The sequence below is a fragment of the Callithrix jacchus genome, chromosome 16 (genome assembly GCF_049354715.1).
Source record: "Callithrix jacchus isolate 240 chromosome 16, calJac240_pri, whole genome shotgun sequence".
NCBI lineage: Eukaryota > Metazoa > Chordata > Mammalia > Primates > Cebidae > Callithrix > Callithrix jacchus.
In genome coordinates, this window is record NC_133517.1 from 6,921,929 (window position 1) to 6,936,294 (window position 14,366).

Genomic DNA, 14,366 nt, shown 5'->3' on the forward strand with positions numbered 1-14,366 from the left:
TAGCATGGCCACTGCGCTGTGCTACCATGCACGCCTGCACACGTGCTCCCCTATCCCTTCCACATGGCCTGGCGATGGCTTGTGTAAGGCCACCAGCAGAGGTGCACCAAGGAGACATCTGCTCTTTGCTATTTTTTTTTTTTTTTTTGAGATGGAGTCCCGTTCTTGCTCTGTCACCCAGGTTGGAGTGCAGTGGCGTGATCTCGGCTCACTGCAACCTCCCCCTCCCTCTGGTTCAAGCAATTCTCCTACTTCAGCCTCCTGAGTAGCTGGGACTATAGGTGTGTGCCACCATGCGTAGCTAATTTTTGTATTTTTAAAATTAATAGTAGAGATGGGGTTTCACGGTGTTGGCCAGGCTGGTCTCGAACTCCTGACCTTAAGTGATCCACCCGCCTCGGTCTCTGACAGTGCTGGGATTACAGGTGTGAGCCACTGCACCTGGCCATTAAGAAGCAGAAAAGTAATGAGCCCGTCTCTTTCTATCATATGACACTGCACGTGAGAGGCCGGAGCAGTTGACTCCACAGGGGCAAACTGCACTGACACTGGCCCAGACCCTGAGGGAGGGCAGCACAGTGGGGCAGGAAGGGACATCTGTCCAGCAGCTGCTCACTGTAAACCTGGTCTCTGTAACTGCACATTTCACAAAGGCCAAGCTGTACAGTTACCAAGTTTGTCTCACTTATTCATGTTTGTCCAGTTTTTCTTTATTCTCCTGACTGATAATAAAGAAGGTGGGGACAAAACCCAGCACTATTATCTCATAACAGGAGCAGTGCAAGAAGCAGCAGAAATCTCAGTAAGGAAAACCCATTGGCTCCAGGAGCCTCTTCCCTTGCCGCTCAGCAGAGGCAGAGGTTGCCCCTTGAGCTCTCGGGGGAGTCACCTGAGGCAGCAAGGCCCAGGCTCTGGGGCTGGGTTGCTGCTGTGCCCTTTGGGTTCCAGAGTTTTCAGGACAGTCCTGTCCCTTTACCTGTCTTCCGGCCTCTGTTCCAATCTCCCGTTGCCACACCAGTCACACACAGGCCATGAGAAAGCAGTGCTCTCGTCCACGCCAACCACAGTGCCTAGACCCAAGGGAAGAAAAGCCCACCTCAGAGGTGCTCCTGCCTCTCCGGTTCCTCTGCTCCTCCACGTGCAGATGACAACATGAGGGGCCTCATGATTTTTTTTTCCCTTACTTGTGAGTTTATATAAATGCTCCTAAGTTTTTATAATTTCCATTTATTGTACAAAGAAAAATGATGACAATAAAAAGTAGGTTTTAAAACTTGCCCGCATATTACCGCCTAACCGAAGTCTTTTCATTGGGCTCTTTCTCCAGGTGCATAGTTAGATCGCCACAGCGGAGCCGCCTGTGTGCTGTCTCGTCCTCCTTTCTGGTTGCTGGAAGACTATGCTGTCTTACCGATACTCCTCTGAGGTGCCCTGTCACAGTCCCTCAAACATTCCCCATATGGCATACTTAGGTCTGTGCTTTTTCTGTAGCATAATCATAGTATATAGACTCCTTAACACAGTAATGAGTGTCTGAGCTGTGACTATGCCACTGCACTCCAGCCTGGGAGATAGGGAAGACCCTGTCCCCCACCTTCTCCCCCCCCACAAAAAATGAAATAAATTGACAAATGAAAGACATCTGAGACGTGTGTCAGAGACACCCCTGGGCTTCCCAGAGGGTCACGGAAGGCTTCCTGAGGAAGGGAGTGAGGGGGTCCGCCAGCCAGCCAGTGCAGGCCACATGGGGCCTTGGCCGACTGTGCACAGCATGGCCAGGGTGAGGCTGGGTGAGCTTGCTCGTGCTTGCTGGGGATTGAGATGGTTTGATTTTCCTGGATGTGAAGCATTGTAATATCATCTAGAGAGAGCGGCAAATCAGACATCCTTGTTGAAAAGTGGTGAAATTAGATGTTTGAAGAAAAAGTAAAAGGAAGTTTCTAGAAAAATAGAAGGGTCTTCCTTTCCACTCTTGGAGCAAAAAAATTTCATTCCACACTAGAATAAGCGTTAGGAGAAATTTATCTTTAGAGGATAAAGCAGAGGTATGAGAATGAGTAGCTTGGTTCATTAAAGTGCATTCATGCAATGCATACTTGACTTACTTTTAAAAAATGAAAATAATAGATCTTGATTTTGAAAAGGCTAATGACATTGTCAAAGTGAGTCAAAGGGATGAAAAGCAAAGTCAATAAAGGCTCATAATGGAGCCGGAACACAGTGTTGACTAATTCACAACAGGCAGGCGCAGGAGGAGGTACAAAGGGAAAACGGAGTGGCCGCTTCCCTAAGCCCCAGAGCACGCCCCGCACCACCTGGCTCCCGCCCAGGGCCTGCAGGCCCAGCACAGGCCCACTGCCTGGTTTACCCGGTGCTTGGTAAATGACTGCTACCAGCCAAAGTTCCCTTTTATCCTAGGATATCCATGGGTGTTAATAGCATTTACGTTATGTGGGATTAAGCAATTTCCTTCCAATTAGAGAACAAGGCAAGAGTTGAGGAAATGCATTTCATCTGAGGTCCATAAGCCATTGGAAATCTTTTCTGGCAACCCTAAATAAAGAAAAAGATAGTTTACATCAGGGTTGAGGACACCACACTCATGAGCTTGCCAGCAGTTTGCCATTAAGTTGTTGCTTGTCTTACGTGCAGAAATGTCTTGCAATTAGGTTTGGGAAAGGTGTATCGCTTAGTTACAAACATATCTTTTTAAAAAGGTCCTTTCAAAGGGTCCTCAGGATGGGTGGGTCTGGCGTTCACCACAACCTGGTGCACACATTTCTTCAGTAACTTGAACTCTGCTGTGCCCTCTTCCTCCTTATCTCCAGATGGAAAGAAGTCAGGGCTCACAAGTCTTCTCTTTAGAGGCTAGAACCTGGTTTTAGACAGGACTTTGCCCCACCTTCCACAGAGATGTGAGCTTGCTGCATCCCTTCCCGCAGCCCTGTGCCAGGTCCCATCGCTAGTGAGTGGTGGATAGAGAGGGGGTGAGCAGTGTGAAGGAGGGAAAGCAGTGCTACAAAACGATTTCACCCCAGAAGACACAGCAGAAAAATGTTTCCACACATCCCAGAGCTGCCATTCAGGGAGCACAGAGATGAGGAGGCCTTGTGACTCCAGCAAGGAGTGAGCGCCTCCCATTCACCCTGTCACTGAGGCTTGGATGGACAGAGGGATGCTGCCAGCTCTCAGTAAGTGAGTGCTCCATGCTCAGAGTATGTTCAGGGTCTTTTCAAGCTCTGCTCAGAGAAAATGTTCAGAAGCTCAGCTGGTTCAGCTGCTGATGACAGCGGCCCAAGCCCTAGCACCAACTCTCTGCAGATGTGAAGGAGTCCCCTTGGAGCCATGCAGGGAACATGTCATCACTGAGACCTTCCGGGCCAGGGCAGGGAGGAGCAGATCAAGGCTGAGGTGCTGAGATGGGGACAACTGCTATTGTCAAAGAGCAGTGAGGGCTCCAGCCTTGGATGGATTTGATGGAGTTGGGCAGGCCCGTGGCTGGCCGGTGTGCAAGCTAAGGACTGCATAAGTGCAGGTCACTGCCTAGCTGCTACCTTGCTATGGACATGCCTGTCGGTGAGGCTTGGATAATCTCTGCTATTTTGCAGCTGGGGCTTTGTTTTCTCTTAATGCCCAGTTGACTGGTTCTCATGAGTGGATCTGGCAGCACTTGGCCCTGCCTCTGTGATAAGTCTGTTTACAAATCCTGAGCCCTACATGTGGGCCTGCAGGGCAGCTGTGGAGCAGGCCTGGAGGCAGAAGAGGCCCACAGGGAATGCTACATGAAAATGGCAACATATGAGGAAAATGAAATGTTAAAAATGGGGATCTATATAAAGAAAGGAAGAATATTAGAGAAGGAATAAATGAAGGTGAAATAAAATCTTGTACATATCGAATTCTAAAGTGATAGAAAAGATAATCATTTATTTAAATACTAATAATGTAATCAATGATTACACCTTTTGAGTAACTGAGATGCGTAACAGCAGTTACATGGGATGGGAAAGAAAGAAAAGGATTGGGAACACTCTTGAGATGAGGTACCCGTATTACCTGTGAAGCAGGACAGTGTTATTTGAAAGTGGCTATAAAGTGTATTGCAAACTCCAATCAAAATCCCATCAAGTTGTTTTGCGGATATCAACAAGTTGATTCCGAAGTTTATATGGAGAGGCAAAATGACCTAGAATAGCCAAAACAATATTGAAGGACAAGAACAAAGTTGGAAAACTGACAGTACCCGACTTCGAGACTTAAAAGTTGCAATAATTGAGACAGGGTACTGGTACCCCAAAGAACAAACAGATCAAGGGAACACAGCATAGATCCTTGTAAATATAGTCACCTGAGTTTTGACAAAGGAACAAAGACAGGCCAGGTGTGGTGGCTCACGCCTGTAATCCCAGCACTTTGGGAGGCAGAGGCAGGCAGATCACAAGGTCAGGTGTTCGAGACCAGCCTGTCCAATATAGTGAAACCCCGTCTCTACTAAAAATACAAAAATTAGCCGGGTATGGTGGTGTGCACCTGTAACCCCAGCTACTTGGTAGGCTTTGGCAGAAGAATTGCTTGAACCTGGGAGGCGGAGGTTGCAGTGAGCCAGACTGTGCCATTGTACTCCAGCCTGGGTGACAGAGCAAGACTCCATCTCAAAAAAAAAAAAAAAAAAGAACAAAGACATTTCAATGGAGGAAGAACAGTCTTTTCAACAAATGGTGCCAGAACAACTAGATTATTTCCACATGCAAAAAATGAATCTAGACATAGATCTCACATCTTTTACAAAAATTAGCTCAAAATGGATCACAGACTTAAATGTAAAACACAAAACTAGAAAGAAAACAGGAGAAAATCTAGATGACCATGGGTTTGATAATGAGTTTTTACATGTAACACTAAAAGTGCAATTCATGAAAGAAAGAACTGATGTGGGACTTCATTGAAATTAAAACTTATGGTTTGCAAAAAGACTATTAAGAGTATAAAAAGGGCCAGATATGGTGCCTCATGCCTGTAATACCAGCACTTTGGGAGGCCGAGGTGGGTGGATTACCTGAGGTCAGGGGTTCAAGACCAGCCTGGCCAACATAAGGGAAACCCTTTCTGTACTAAAAATATAAAACTTAGCCTGGTGTGGTGGTGGGTGCCTGTAATCCAGCTACTTGAGAGGCTGAGGCAGGAGAACTGCTTGAACCCGGGGGGCAGAGGTTGTAGTGAGCCAAAATCACACCATGGCACTCCAGCCTGGGTGACCGAGTGAGACACCATCTCAAAAAAAAAAAAAAATAATAAGTATGAAAAGACAAGCCATGAGCTGGGAAAAATATTTTCAAAAATACATCTGATCAAGGACTGTTAACTTTTAAAACTCAACAATAAGAAAATGAACAACCCAATTAAAAAATAGGCAAATGATTTGAACAGACAAATCATCAAAGAGGAACCATATGAAAAGATGCTCAATGTCATACGTCACCAAGGAATTGCAAATTAAAGCCACAATGAGATACTACTACACACCTATGAGAATGGCAAAAATACAAAACATTGGTAACAACAAATGCTGGTGAGGATGTAGATCAAGAGGAGTTCTTATTCATTGCTGGTGGGGATGCAAAATGATACAGCCAACTTTGGAAGACAGTTGAGCAGTTACTTCCAAAACTAAACATGATCACAATCGTACTTCTTAGTATTTACCCACATAAGTTAAAAACGCACGTTCACACAAAAACCTGCCCACACGTTTATAGCAGCCTTATTCATAGTTGCCAAAACTTGGAAGCAAACCAGAAAACTGTGGCATGTCCATGCGATGGAATACTACTGAGTGCTAAAAAGAAATGAGATACCAAGCAATGAAAAGATGTGGAGGAACCTTAAATGCATATTGCTAAGTGAAATAAGGTAATCTGAAAAGGTTGCATACTGTATGATTCCAACTATGTGACATTCCGGAGAAGGCCAAACTCCAGGGACAGTACAAAGATGAGTGGTTGCCAGTGGTTAGTGGTGAGGGAGGGATGAAGAGCCAGGCACAGGGTTTTTAGGGTGGTGGAGTTGTTCTGAATGATACAGTAATGGTAACGGTAGTACACAGTATCATACATCTGTCAAAACCAACAGAACTGTACAACACAAACAGGGAATGCTGGCTCCCCTGGGTGTTGGGGTGCACAGGAGCCCTGGCTCGCCTAAATGTAAAGAGCATCAGGTTCCTTGAGTATGGGTTGATTCTGGGAGATGTGGGATCCCTGGCTTACCTGGGTGTGAGGAGCATTGAGACCCTGGCTCCCTTGGCTTTCCCAGGGGTGGGAGCCCCTGGTCCCTCCAGCTTGGCTCCTAGGGCACCCTCCCATGTTAGCCCAGTGCCTGGGCCAGCTGTAGCTGCTTGGAGAAGGCAAATCCCCTGCTGCTGGCAATGCTGGCCGTAAGGAGACTGCCCAGATGTAACAACTGGTGCTTATATCTTTTCCATGAAGCTTAGGATGGCAGGGATGCCTCCTTCCTGCTCAGGCCACTAAAGTGACTTTGGTTTCCTAGGACATTTATTAACTGATGTGAGAGGCCTAGAACTTCTCATTGGCAAACCAATGGTGCCTGTGTTCAGTGCTGTCTCTGTGCCCTGTGGGCCAACTCCCCCAAAACCCACTGCCTTCCTGCTCACCACCTCACCTCAGCCTTTACCCACAGCTCTCTCACAAGGAGGACCTGTGAGGGTTTCCAACTTTTATTAAAAAGGAGCCCTGGGTGGGGGAAGGGAGAGCATCAAGAAGAACAGCTAATGGGTGCTGGGCCTAATACCTCGGTGATGGGTTGATCTGTGCAGCAAACCACCATGGCACATGTTTACGTATTTAACAAACCTGCACATCCTGCACATGTACCCCGGAACTTAAAAGTTGAGGGGAAAAAAAAGAATCCTGCCATTCCTGGCCAAGACCATATTTCCATTCTTCAGTATTTCTCTAGAAGAAAACAAAGTTTATCAGTAATGTTTGAATGCCCCACTGTGGTTTACACTTTATAAAATAAAATTTTAGCAAAGTACAGCGAATGAAAGGAAGCTTACTTAAACCATGAGGGTAGTAATGCATCTTCTGACTAGAGCCCGTGTGGGCAAATGAAACACGAAGGAGCTCTTTCCTCTAATGAGGTACAGAAGAAAGGACAAAAGAGCCAAAATAAGTAGTTTAAGCTATTTCTTAAGTGAATTTGAGAAAGGAAAACGTGTCAAATACGACTGGCTTAGTCAGAAATGTTGATCCCACCAACTTATAAAATGAGGGCACAGAAAATAAAACACCCCTTTTCATCTTAATACATGCAAAATACATGAACCAACTGGAGTTTGTTTTCCTCCCCTTTTTAGAAACCTTGCTTCTTTGCTTAGGGTTGGGAAGAGTGCTGACTGAGAAAAGGACAAATGCATATGAGGGTCTCTGTATGTGACTGATATGATGCCCTCTCTACTGCACTCGGAGGCAAGCACGGAGCTTTAATAGAGCACACCTCCACTCTTACTGTCCACTCAAACCTTGGAATAAAAACACGGATCCTGGCTGCAAGCTTTGCAATGTGGCTTGGGTGGACTGGACACAGGGAAGCCAGTCTCTGGAGTCCTTCAATGTGTCTGCACATGGACACGGGGCTTGGACCTGTGCAGCTGTTTTTGATTAAGGAGGGTGCCAGGAGAGCATGTGCTCCAGTGTCTCTCTCATTTTAGAAAGGTGTTACACTCAGCAAAGCCCACAGAGATCTGAAGGCAGCAGCCAAGTGTTAGGAATGGCATCTTGTGCTGCTCTCCTGCCAGTGCTTAGCTGCTTAAGGGTCTCAACTGAAGATCTCTGGAACACCTAAATTTGCTATCAGGAACAGAGCTTTATGTGCCTACTGATTACACTACACATATTTAGTTCTTACCACCCATATGAAGGTTCAGTTTGAGTGAGGTGGGGCCTAAGGATGGCTCAGCCTCATCAGTGTTCCCAGCTGCTGTCACCACAGCTAATGCCCAACAGGGAGGTTGCTGCACTGTCACAGGAGGCTGCATCTGACCACCTAGAGCAAATTTCCCTCAGCGTAAAAGTTGAGGGGAAAAAAAAGAATCCTGCCATTGGATCCTGTGGCCTACTGCCACAGGAACTACAGGGGAGTGTCTGCCTCTGTGTGCACCTCTGTGGCACTCACTGGCTGTAGTTAGGAATGCATTAGAGAAACCCTCCTTGGGGTTCTTCAGGTACATAATTACTCATGAGACACTGCTATGGGCGGTGGCGATTCTTATGGTCACAGAATAACAGGGTCCCATTTAGCCTAACTGGTGTGTGGCATGGCAGTGACTTTAAGACTCAGAGCTGAGACCTCCACTGTGGGATGTTCTCTCTCTGAGCCCCTGGCCAATCCTGCGGGGGAGGAGAACAGGTAGCAACCAATGAAGAGAAGGAATGTGGAAGGGATGTCCTTATAGAAGTGCCTGGAGACCAAAAAGCTCTGGAAGCAGGTGATGGATCATTGCCAAAAGCACACAGATACCGCATGCACCCCTCTGCGCCATGTGCCCTGTCCTTGTAGTCCGCTCAGGGGTGCAGTGCTGCTCTACACCAAGGAGTAGCTCCATGCTGTCACACATGGGCCAGGCGGTCTGCTCTACCCCTGCAGACCCTCTGCCCTTCTACCTCTTCCTGCCAATCATCTCTTGCTGCTTTGCCTCACAGTCTATGGGGCAATTTCTTCATTAAAAAATCCAGCCAGGCCGGGCGCAGTGGCTCAAGCCTATAATCCCAGCACTTTGGGAGGCCGAGGCAGGTGTATCACGAGGTCAAGAGATCGAGACCATCCTAGTCAACATGGTGAAATCCCATCTCTACTAAAAATACCCCATCTCCACATGGCCAGGGAAAGCAGAGCGATACACAAACAACTGGGTCCCTGCTGCCCTTCTTGGTCCCGCCCCTCTCCCAGCACTTGAAAGGGTTTATAACAGCTCCCAGCACTTCTGTGGGTTTTCCATGTGCCCTTCTACCAGCTCTTATGGCCTTACCCAATTCTGTTTGACAAATTCTGATGGTCCTAAGGCCACCCACCCACTGCAGTCACTGGCTGCAGCCCTCAGACATCCCTCCCTCCCTTCCTGACTCCTGGTATCAGTACTGAGATGCCTCAGAGCTTCAAAGCCCCCAAAGCCTCCTGAACATTATCTCATTTAATTCTCAATAGTGGTTTGAGGCTGATTCCATTAGCCCTATTTTACAGAAGAGAAAATGGAGGCCCCATATGAGCCATCACCCCATAACTGCAGTTATGTGTCACATTAGCCCCAAAAGGAGATGCACAGAAGAGAAAATCCAAATGGCCTCAACACAGTGAAAGAAGGTGAAAGCAACAATGGAATCATAGGAGTTTTCTGTTCATCAACAATTATAAAACATCAGGAACTAGTTATAGGGAAGGGTGAGGAAAACCAGTCATCTTAGACATCACTCTAGGAAGTCTGAATTTTGATATGCTTTCTGTTAACTAATTTACCAAAATCTTTAACTATTAAAGATGTAGAGGCTGGGCGCGGTGGCTCACGCCTGTAATCCCAGCACTTTGGGAGGCTGAGGCGGGTGGATCATGAGGTCAAGAGATCAAGACCATCCTGGTCAACATGGTGAAACCCCGTCTCTACTAAAAATACAAAAAATTAGCTGGGCATGGTGGTGCGTGCCTGTAATCCCAGCTACTCAGGAGGCTGAGGCAGGAGAATTGCCTGAACTCAGGAGGCAGAGGTTGCGGTGAGCTGAGATCGCGCCATCGCACTCCAGCCTGGGTAACGAGAGCGAAACTCTGTCTCAAAAAAAAAACAAACAAAAAGTAGCCAGGTGTGGTGGTGCATGCCTGTAATCCCAGCTACTTGGGAAGCTGAGGCAGGAGACTCTCTTGAACCTAGAAGGCAGAGGCTGCAGTGAGCTGAAATCACGACACTGCATTCCAGCCAGGGTGATACAGTGAGACTCTGTCTCAGAAAAAAAAACAACAACAAAAAAGAAGATGCACAAACCCCCAGTGTAGCCGCTTTGGAACATACTGGTGTTCTTCAAAAAGGTTAAATGCAGAATTACCATATGACTAGGCAATTCCAGTCCTGGATTCATACCCCAAATTTCAAAACAGTTGTTCAGACAAAATCTTGTCCATGAATATTCATAGCAGCTCTATTCTTAGCAGCCAAAAAGTAGAAACAACCTAAATGAAATGTCCGTCAACTAAGGAAAGAATGAAATGTGGCATAGCTGTACAATGAAAGGCTATTCTGCCACAAAAGGAATACAAAGTGCATTGTGGATGAACCTTGAAAACATTATGCTGAGTGCAAGATGCCAATCATGAAACACCACATAGTATATTAGGTTTGTGAAAAAGCAATCTCAGCTCTTTCCCTTACTTTTAATGGCAAAAACCACAATTACTTTTGCACCATTATTCCAGTTAACATGAAATGTCCAGAATAGGCTGGGCGCAGTGGCTCACGCCTGTAATCCCAGCACTTTGGGAGGCTGAGGTGGGCGGATCACCTGAGGTCAGGAGTTCAAGACCAGTCTGGCCAATATGATGAAACCTCGTCTCCACTAAAAATACAAAAATTAGCTGGGCATGGTGGTATGTGCCTATAATCCCAGCTCCTTGGGAGGCTGAGGCAGGAGAATTGCTTGAACGCAGGAGGCGGATGTTTTGGTGAGAAGAGATTACACCACTACACTCCAGCCTGGGTGACAAAGTGAGACTCTATCTCAAAAAAAAAAAAAAAAAAAAAGTTCAGAATAGGCAAATTCACAGACGCCAACAGTAGAGTGGTGGTTTCCTAAGACCAGTATGTGGGAGGGTGGTTGGTAACGGGACATGACTGATAACGGGTTCAGGTTTTTGTTCTAAAATTAGACAATAGTGATGTTTGCACAATTCTGCGAATACTAAAACACTTTAAATGAGTGAATTATATGGTATTACTGAGTTATAGTGCAATAAAATTGCTTAAAAAGTCCATGAACCCCAAACTGCTGAAATCCTCCTTTACAGAAATTGGTAGGAACTGATATCCAAGAATGTTTATTACAGCCTTGTTTAATAATTGCAAAAATATGAGAAATCCTGGATGTCCAGGACTGGAGGAAGAGTTTATTCATATGAAGGGATGCTATGTGATTATTAAACTCTTGAGTTAGATCTCTCTCCCCACCTGGACAGACATCCCTGCTAGAGGGAAGCGAGTGGCAGAATAATGTGCAATAAAGCATCTGACTTGCAGGCACACACGCCCCTCAAGGCAAGTAGCTGCGTCTCCTGCACCAATGCAGCAGGAAGCCGGGGACGGAGGGTGGGCTGTTACCCTTGTCTTCATTTATTTTTCACTAGTTCTGCTAGACATGTATGACTTTTATTACTAAGTTTTATAAAGTAAAACAAGAGAAAATATTAATGCTATTTTCAGCTCCAGACTCACATATCCTATCAGCTGCTGAACATCTCAGATGTATACAAAACACACAAACTCTCCAGATAGAACTGAGAGGGTCCCCTCAAAGCTGACCTCGCCTGCCACATCCTACTTCATGAACAGCACCGTCACCTCGTCTGAGCCAGGAGCTCAGAGGTTGTCAGCTACGTCTTTTGCCTCCATCTATGCCCAATTCATTGCTCAACCTTCTGATTTCCCTAAGTTCACCCTGGATTTCCTTCTCTATCACTGCCTCCACTGCCACCCAGCCCCTCCACTCTTCTCTGCAGGGAGGACATCAGACCAGGCCCCCTGTGCCAGTGACAGAGCGCACTCCTGACACCACCAGCCTGAGTTTGCGCTCAGCTCCATCTGGCTGCCTGTCCTGCCTCTTCCCGGGCACCCCTGCTCACCAGCTCTCTCATGCCAGTGGCCTTTTGAAGTCCTGCTGTCTTCCCAGGAATGTTCCTCCTGCTCTGTCCCTGACCTAAGTAGTCCCTCTATGCTTCAGATCTCAGCTTGAGACTCCTGTCTTTGGGAAGCCTTCCCTGAGCTCCCCGACAAGACATGGGCCCAGGTATCGGTGGCTGGAGCACTCAGGGCCTGAGGGCTAGGTTTGTCTGTGCTCAGCTGATTCACATCCTTCTGACTTGGGTCTGATACCAAGAACAACTTCTGCTTTTGTTCCTTATGTATCCAGTGTCTGGAACTTAGCGGGTGCTCCAGAAATCCTTGTTGAATAAATGAGTAAATGCATATAAAGTAGTTAACAAAGTATAAACATCACTTCCTGTGAGGCAGCTGCCTACCTTGAACACTACAGATGGAGTTGACAGGTGTGGCAGGGTCCAGGCTGTCGAGCGTCACCGGGCCAGGCAGCTCACAGGAGCTTACACCAGAGCCCACACTCAAAAGGGGCTTCTGAAGCAAGAGGACAGTCCTTTCAGCACAAACAATCCGACCTGCCAACATAGACACTTCAGGTTATTGAAGCCTTGACAAAAAAAGTGAATTGTGCCAATAATGGCAGCCTCCTTTGCTACCACTAGAGTCATATAGGTGAAGGTGCAGGTATGAGACTGTGTCCAGCAGCACAAAGCAAAGCACTGTGTGGACATACTCCAAACCCCGTGTGCAAGGCTAAAAAAGCACTCAGATGTGAGATTCAAGTCAATCCAGAAAGGGTAAATTATGTGGAATGTGAATAATGTCTCAATAAAAATGTAAAAAGACAGCTTAGCCAGGATTTTAGTTTGATCCCTGGAAAAAGGGGTTGGCTGATCTAAGTATATGCATTTATAATATTCTAGCTTCGGTTTGTTTGTGGATTCTGCAGCAGAACAGGGGGCCACCAGCAGACAATTCTGGAGTGAGCAATAGCATCTGCACAGAGCTGGTTCTGCCCAGGTGGCTGCTACAGGGTCAGTGAAGCCTGGTACATGGGCCATGTCTGTGATGGGCTCCCTGAAGACGCCAGCAGTGTCCAAGCAACTTGGAGGCATCCAGAGGCCACAAGAGCTATTCTATGGGCACCTATCAGCCGCCCCTGCACCCAAGCTGTGGAGAAGCAAGCATACCCTGGTCTCGGAGAGCATCTTTGAAGAGAATGCTGTGAGAGGCAGTCCCAGCCAGTGCCTCTAGGACTTCAGAGTCCAGCACACACAAGGGGGTCACATAGACCAGCAGGGTTTTAGGGAGCCTGGGGTCACTCTCCTCCTTAGTTTGCAGGGTGACGTCGGTCACCAGTAGCCAGATCTCCCTTTGCTCCAGAAAAAGCAGACTCTTTAGCTACAATTCGAAGACACAATAAAGATTAATTATCATATCAAAAATGTTTTAAAGACATTTAAAAGCAAAAGTTATATATACACTAACAATTTTTTTTTTTTTTGAGACGGAGTTTCGCTCTTGTTACCCAGGCTGGAGTGCAATGGCGTGATCTGGGCTCACCGCAACCTCCGCCTCCTGGGTTCAGGCAGTTCTCCTGCCTCAGCCTCCTGAGTAGCTGGGATTACAGGCACGCACCACCATGCCCAGCTAATTTTTTGTATTTTTAGTAGAGACGGGGTTTCACCATGTTGACCAGGATGGTCTCGATCTGTTGACCTCGTGATCCACCTGCCTCGGCCTCCCAAAGTGCTGGGATTACAGGCTTGAGCCACCGCACCGGGCCTATACACTAACAATTTAAGATATTATTTTAAATACACTTTAAAACATACATTGGACTTTGCACATCTTGGGATCCTCGACCTTGCACCTGGTTAAAGGCTGCCTTCACTGGGAACAGGCCATACTTCCCTGGCAGCATTCCATTTGTCTGCCGACCTCCTCAGGCAGAATCCATTGTTCTTTTCCTGCTGGTCCTGTGTTTATATTCTTAAGAGTGTTAATTACAAGGTTGTTTCCTATCTAGTACATACACATTATTCTTTCCAGGCAGTTTAGGTTTCCTGAGGGTTAGGAATAGATCTTACTTGCCCTCAGACTACAGGGCCTTGGTATAAAGCAGGTGTTGCAAATTTGTTGTACCTGCAACAGGCTTTATTATTTTCTTTTCTTCTTCTCTATTTTTTCTTTTTCATTTTTTTCTTATCTGCAAAACTTGTAATGCCTTTTCAAGTTCCATTAAGCTGGTATTCTGCCCCTTCCTCTTGGTCAGGGCTTAGGATTCAGTAGACGCAAATGGGGCCAAGGATGGTAAGCAGGGTAGGGCCTGAGGACACGGCTATTTGGAGGTTCGGCTGGTGTTGCCGGCACAGATTGTGTGGTCAGGCTGAGGATTCCACATGGGTGGTTAACAGGACTGGGCAGAGAAGGTCACTTGCATGGTCTGTAGCTGAGGGTTGGGGTGAAGGAGGTGGTCTACGTTGTCAGGAGGTTG

General features: G+C 46.8%; 1 protein-coding gene across 16 annotated transcripts in view; it reads right to left on the reverse strand.

Annotated features, from left to right (window-relative positions):
- Positions 1-14,366, reverse strand: part of SPIDR (scaffold protein involved in DNA repair) — a 512,165-nt gene that overhangs the window by 8,136 nt on the left and 489,663 nt on the right. For 14 of the 16 annotated variants that reach the window (XM_078352483.1, XM_078352487.1, XM_078352485.1 and 11 more), the window contains 3 exons: positions 13,060-13,270; positions 12,292-12,444; positions 977-1,070 (listed from right to left, as the gene is read on the reverse strand). In XM_078352483.1, coding sequence (XP_078208609.1) covers positions 977-1,070; positions 12,292-12,444; positions 13,060-13,270 — 458 coding nt within the window. Of the gene's footprint in view, positions 1-976; positions 4,187-6,869; positions 6,972-12,291; positions 12,445-13,059; positions 13,271-14,366 lie in introns of all 16 variants that reach the window. The other 2 variants (XR_008477199.2, XR_013527828.1) reach the window with 2 other exon arrangements.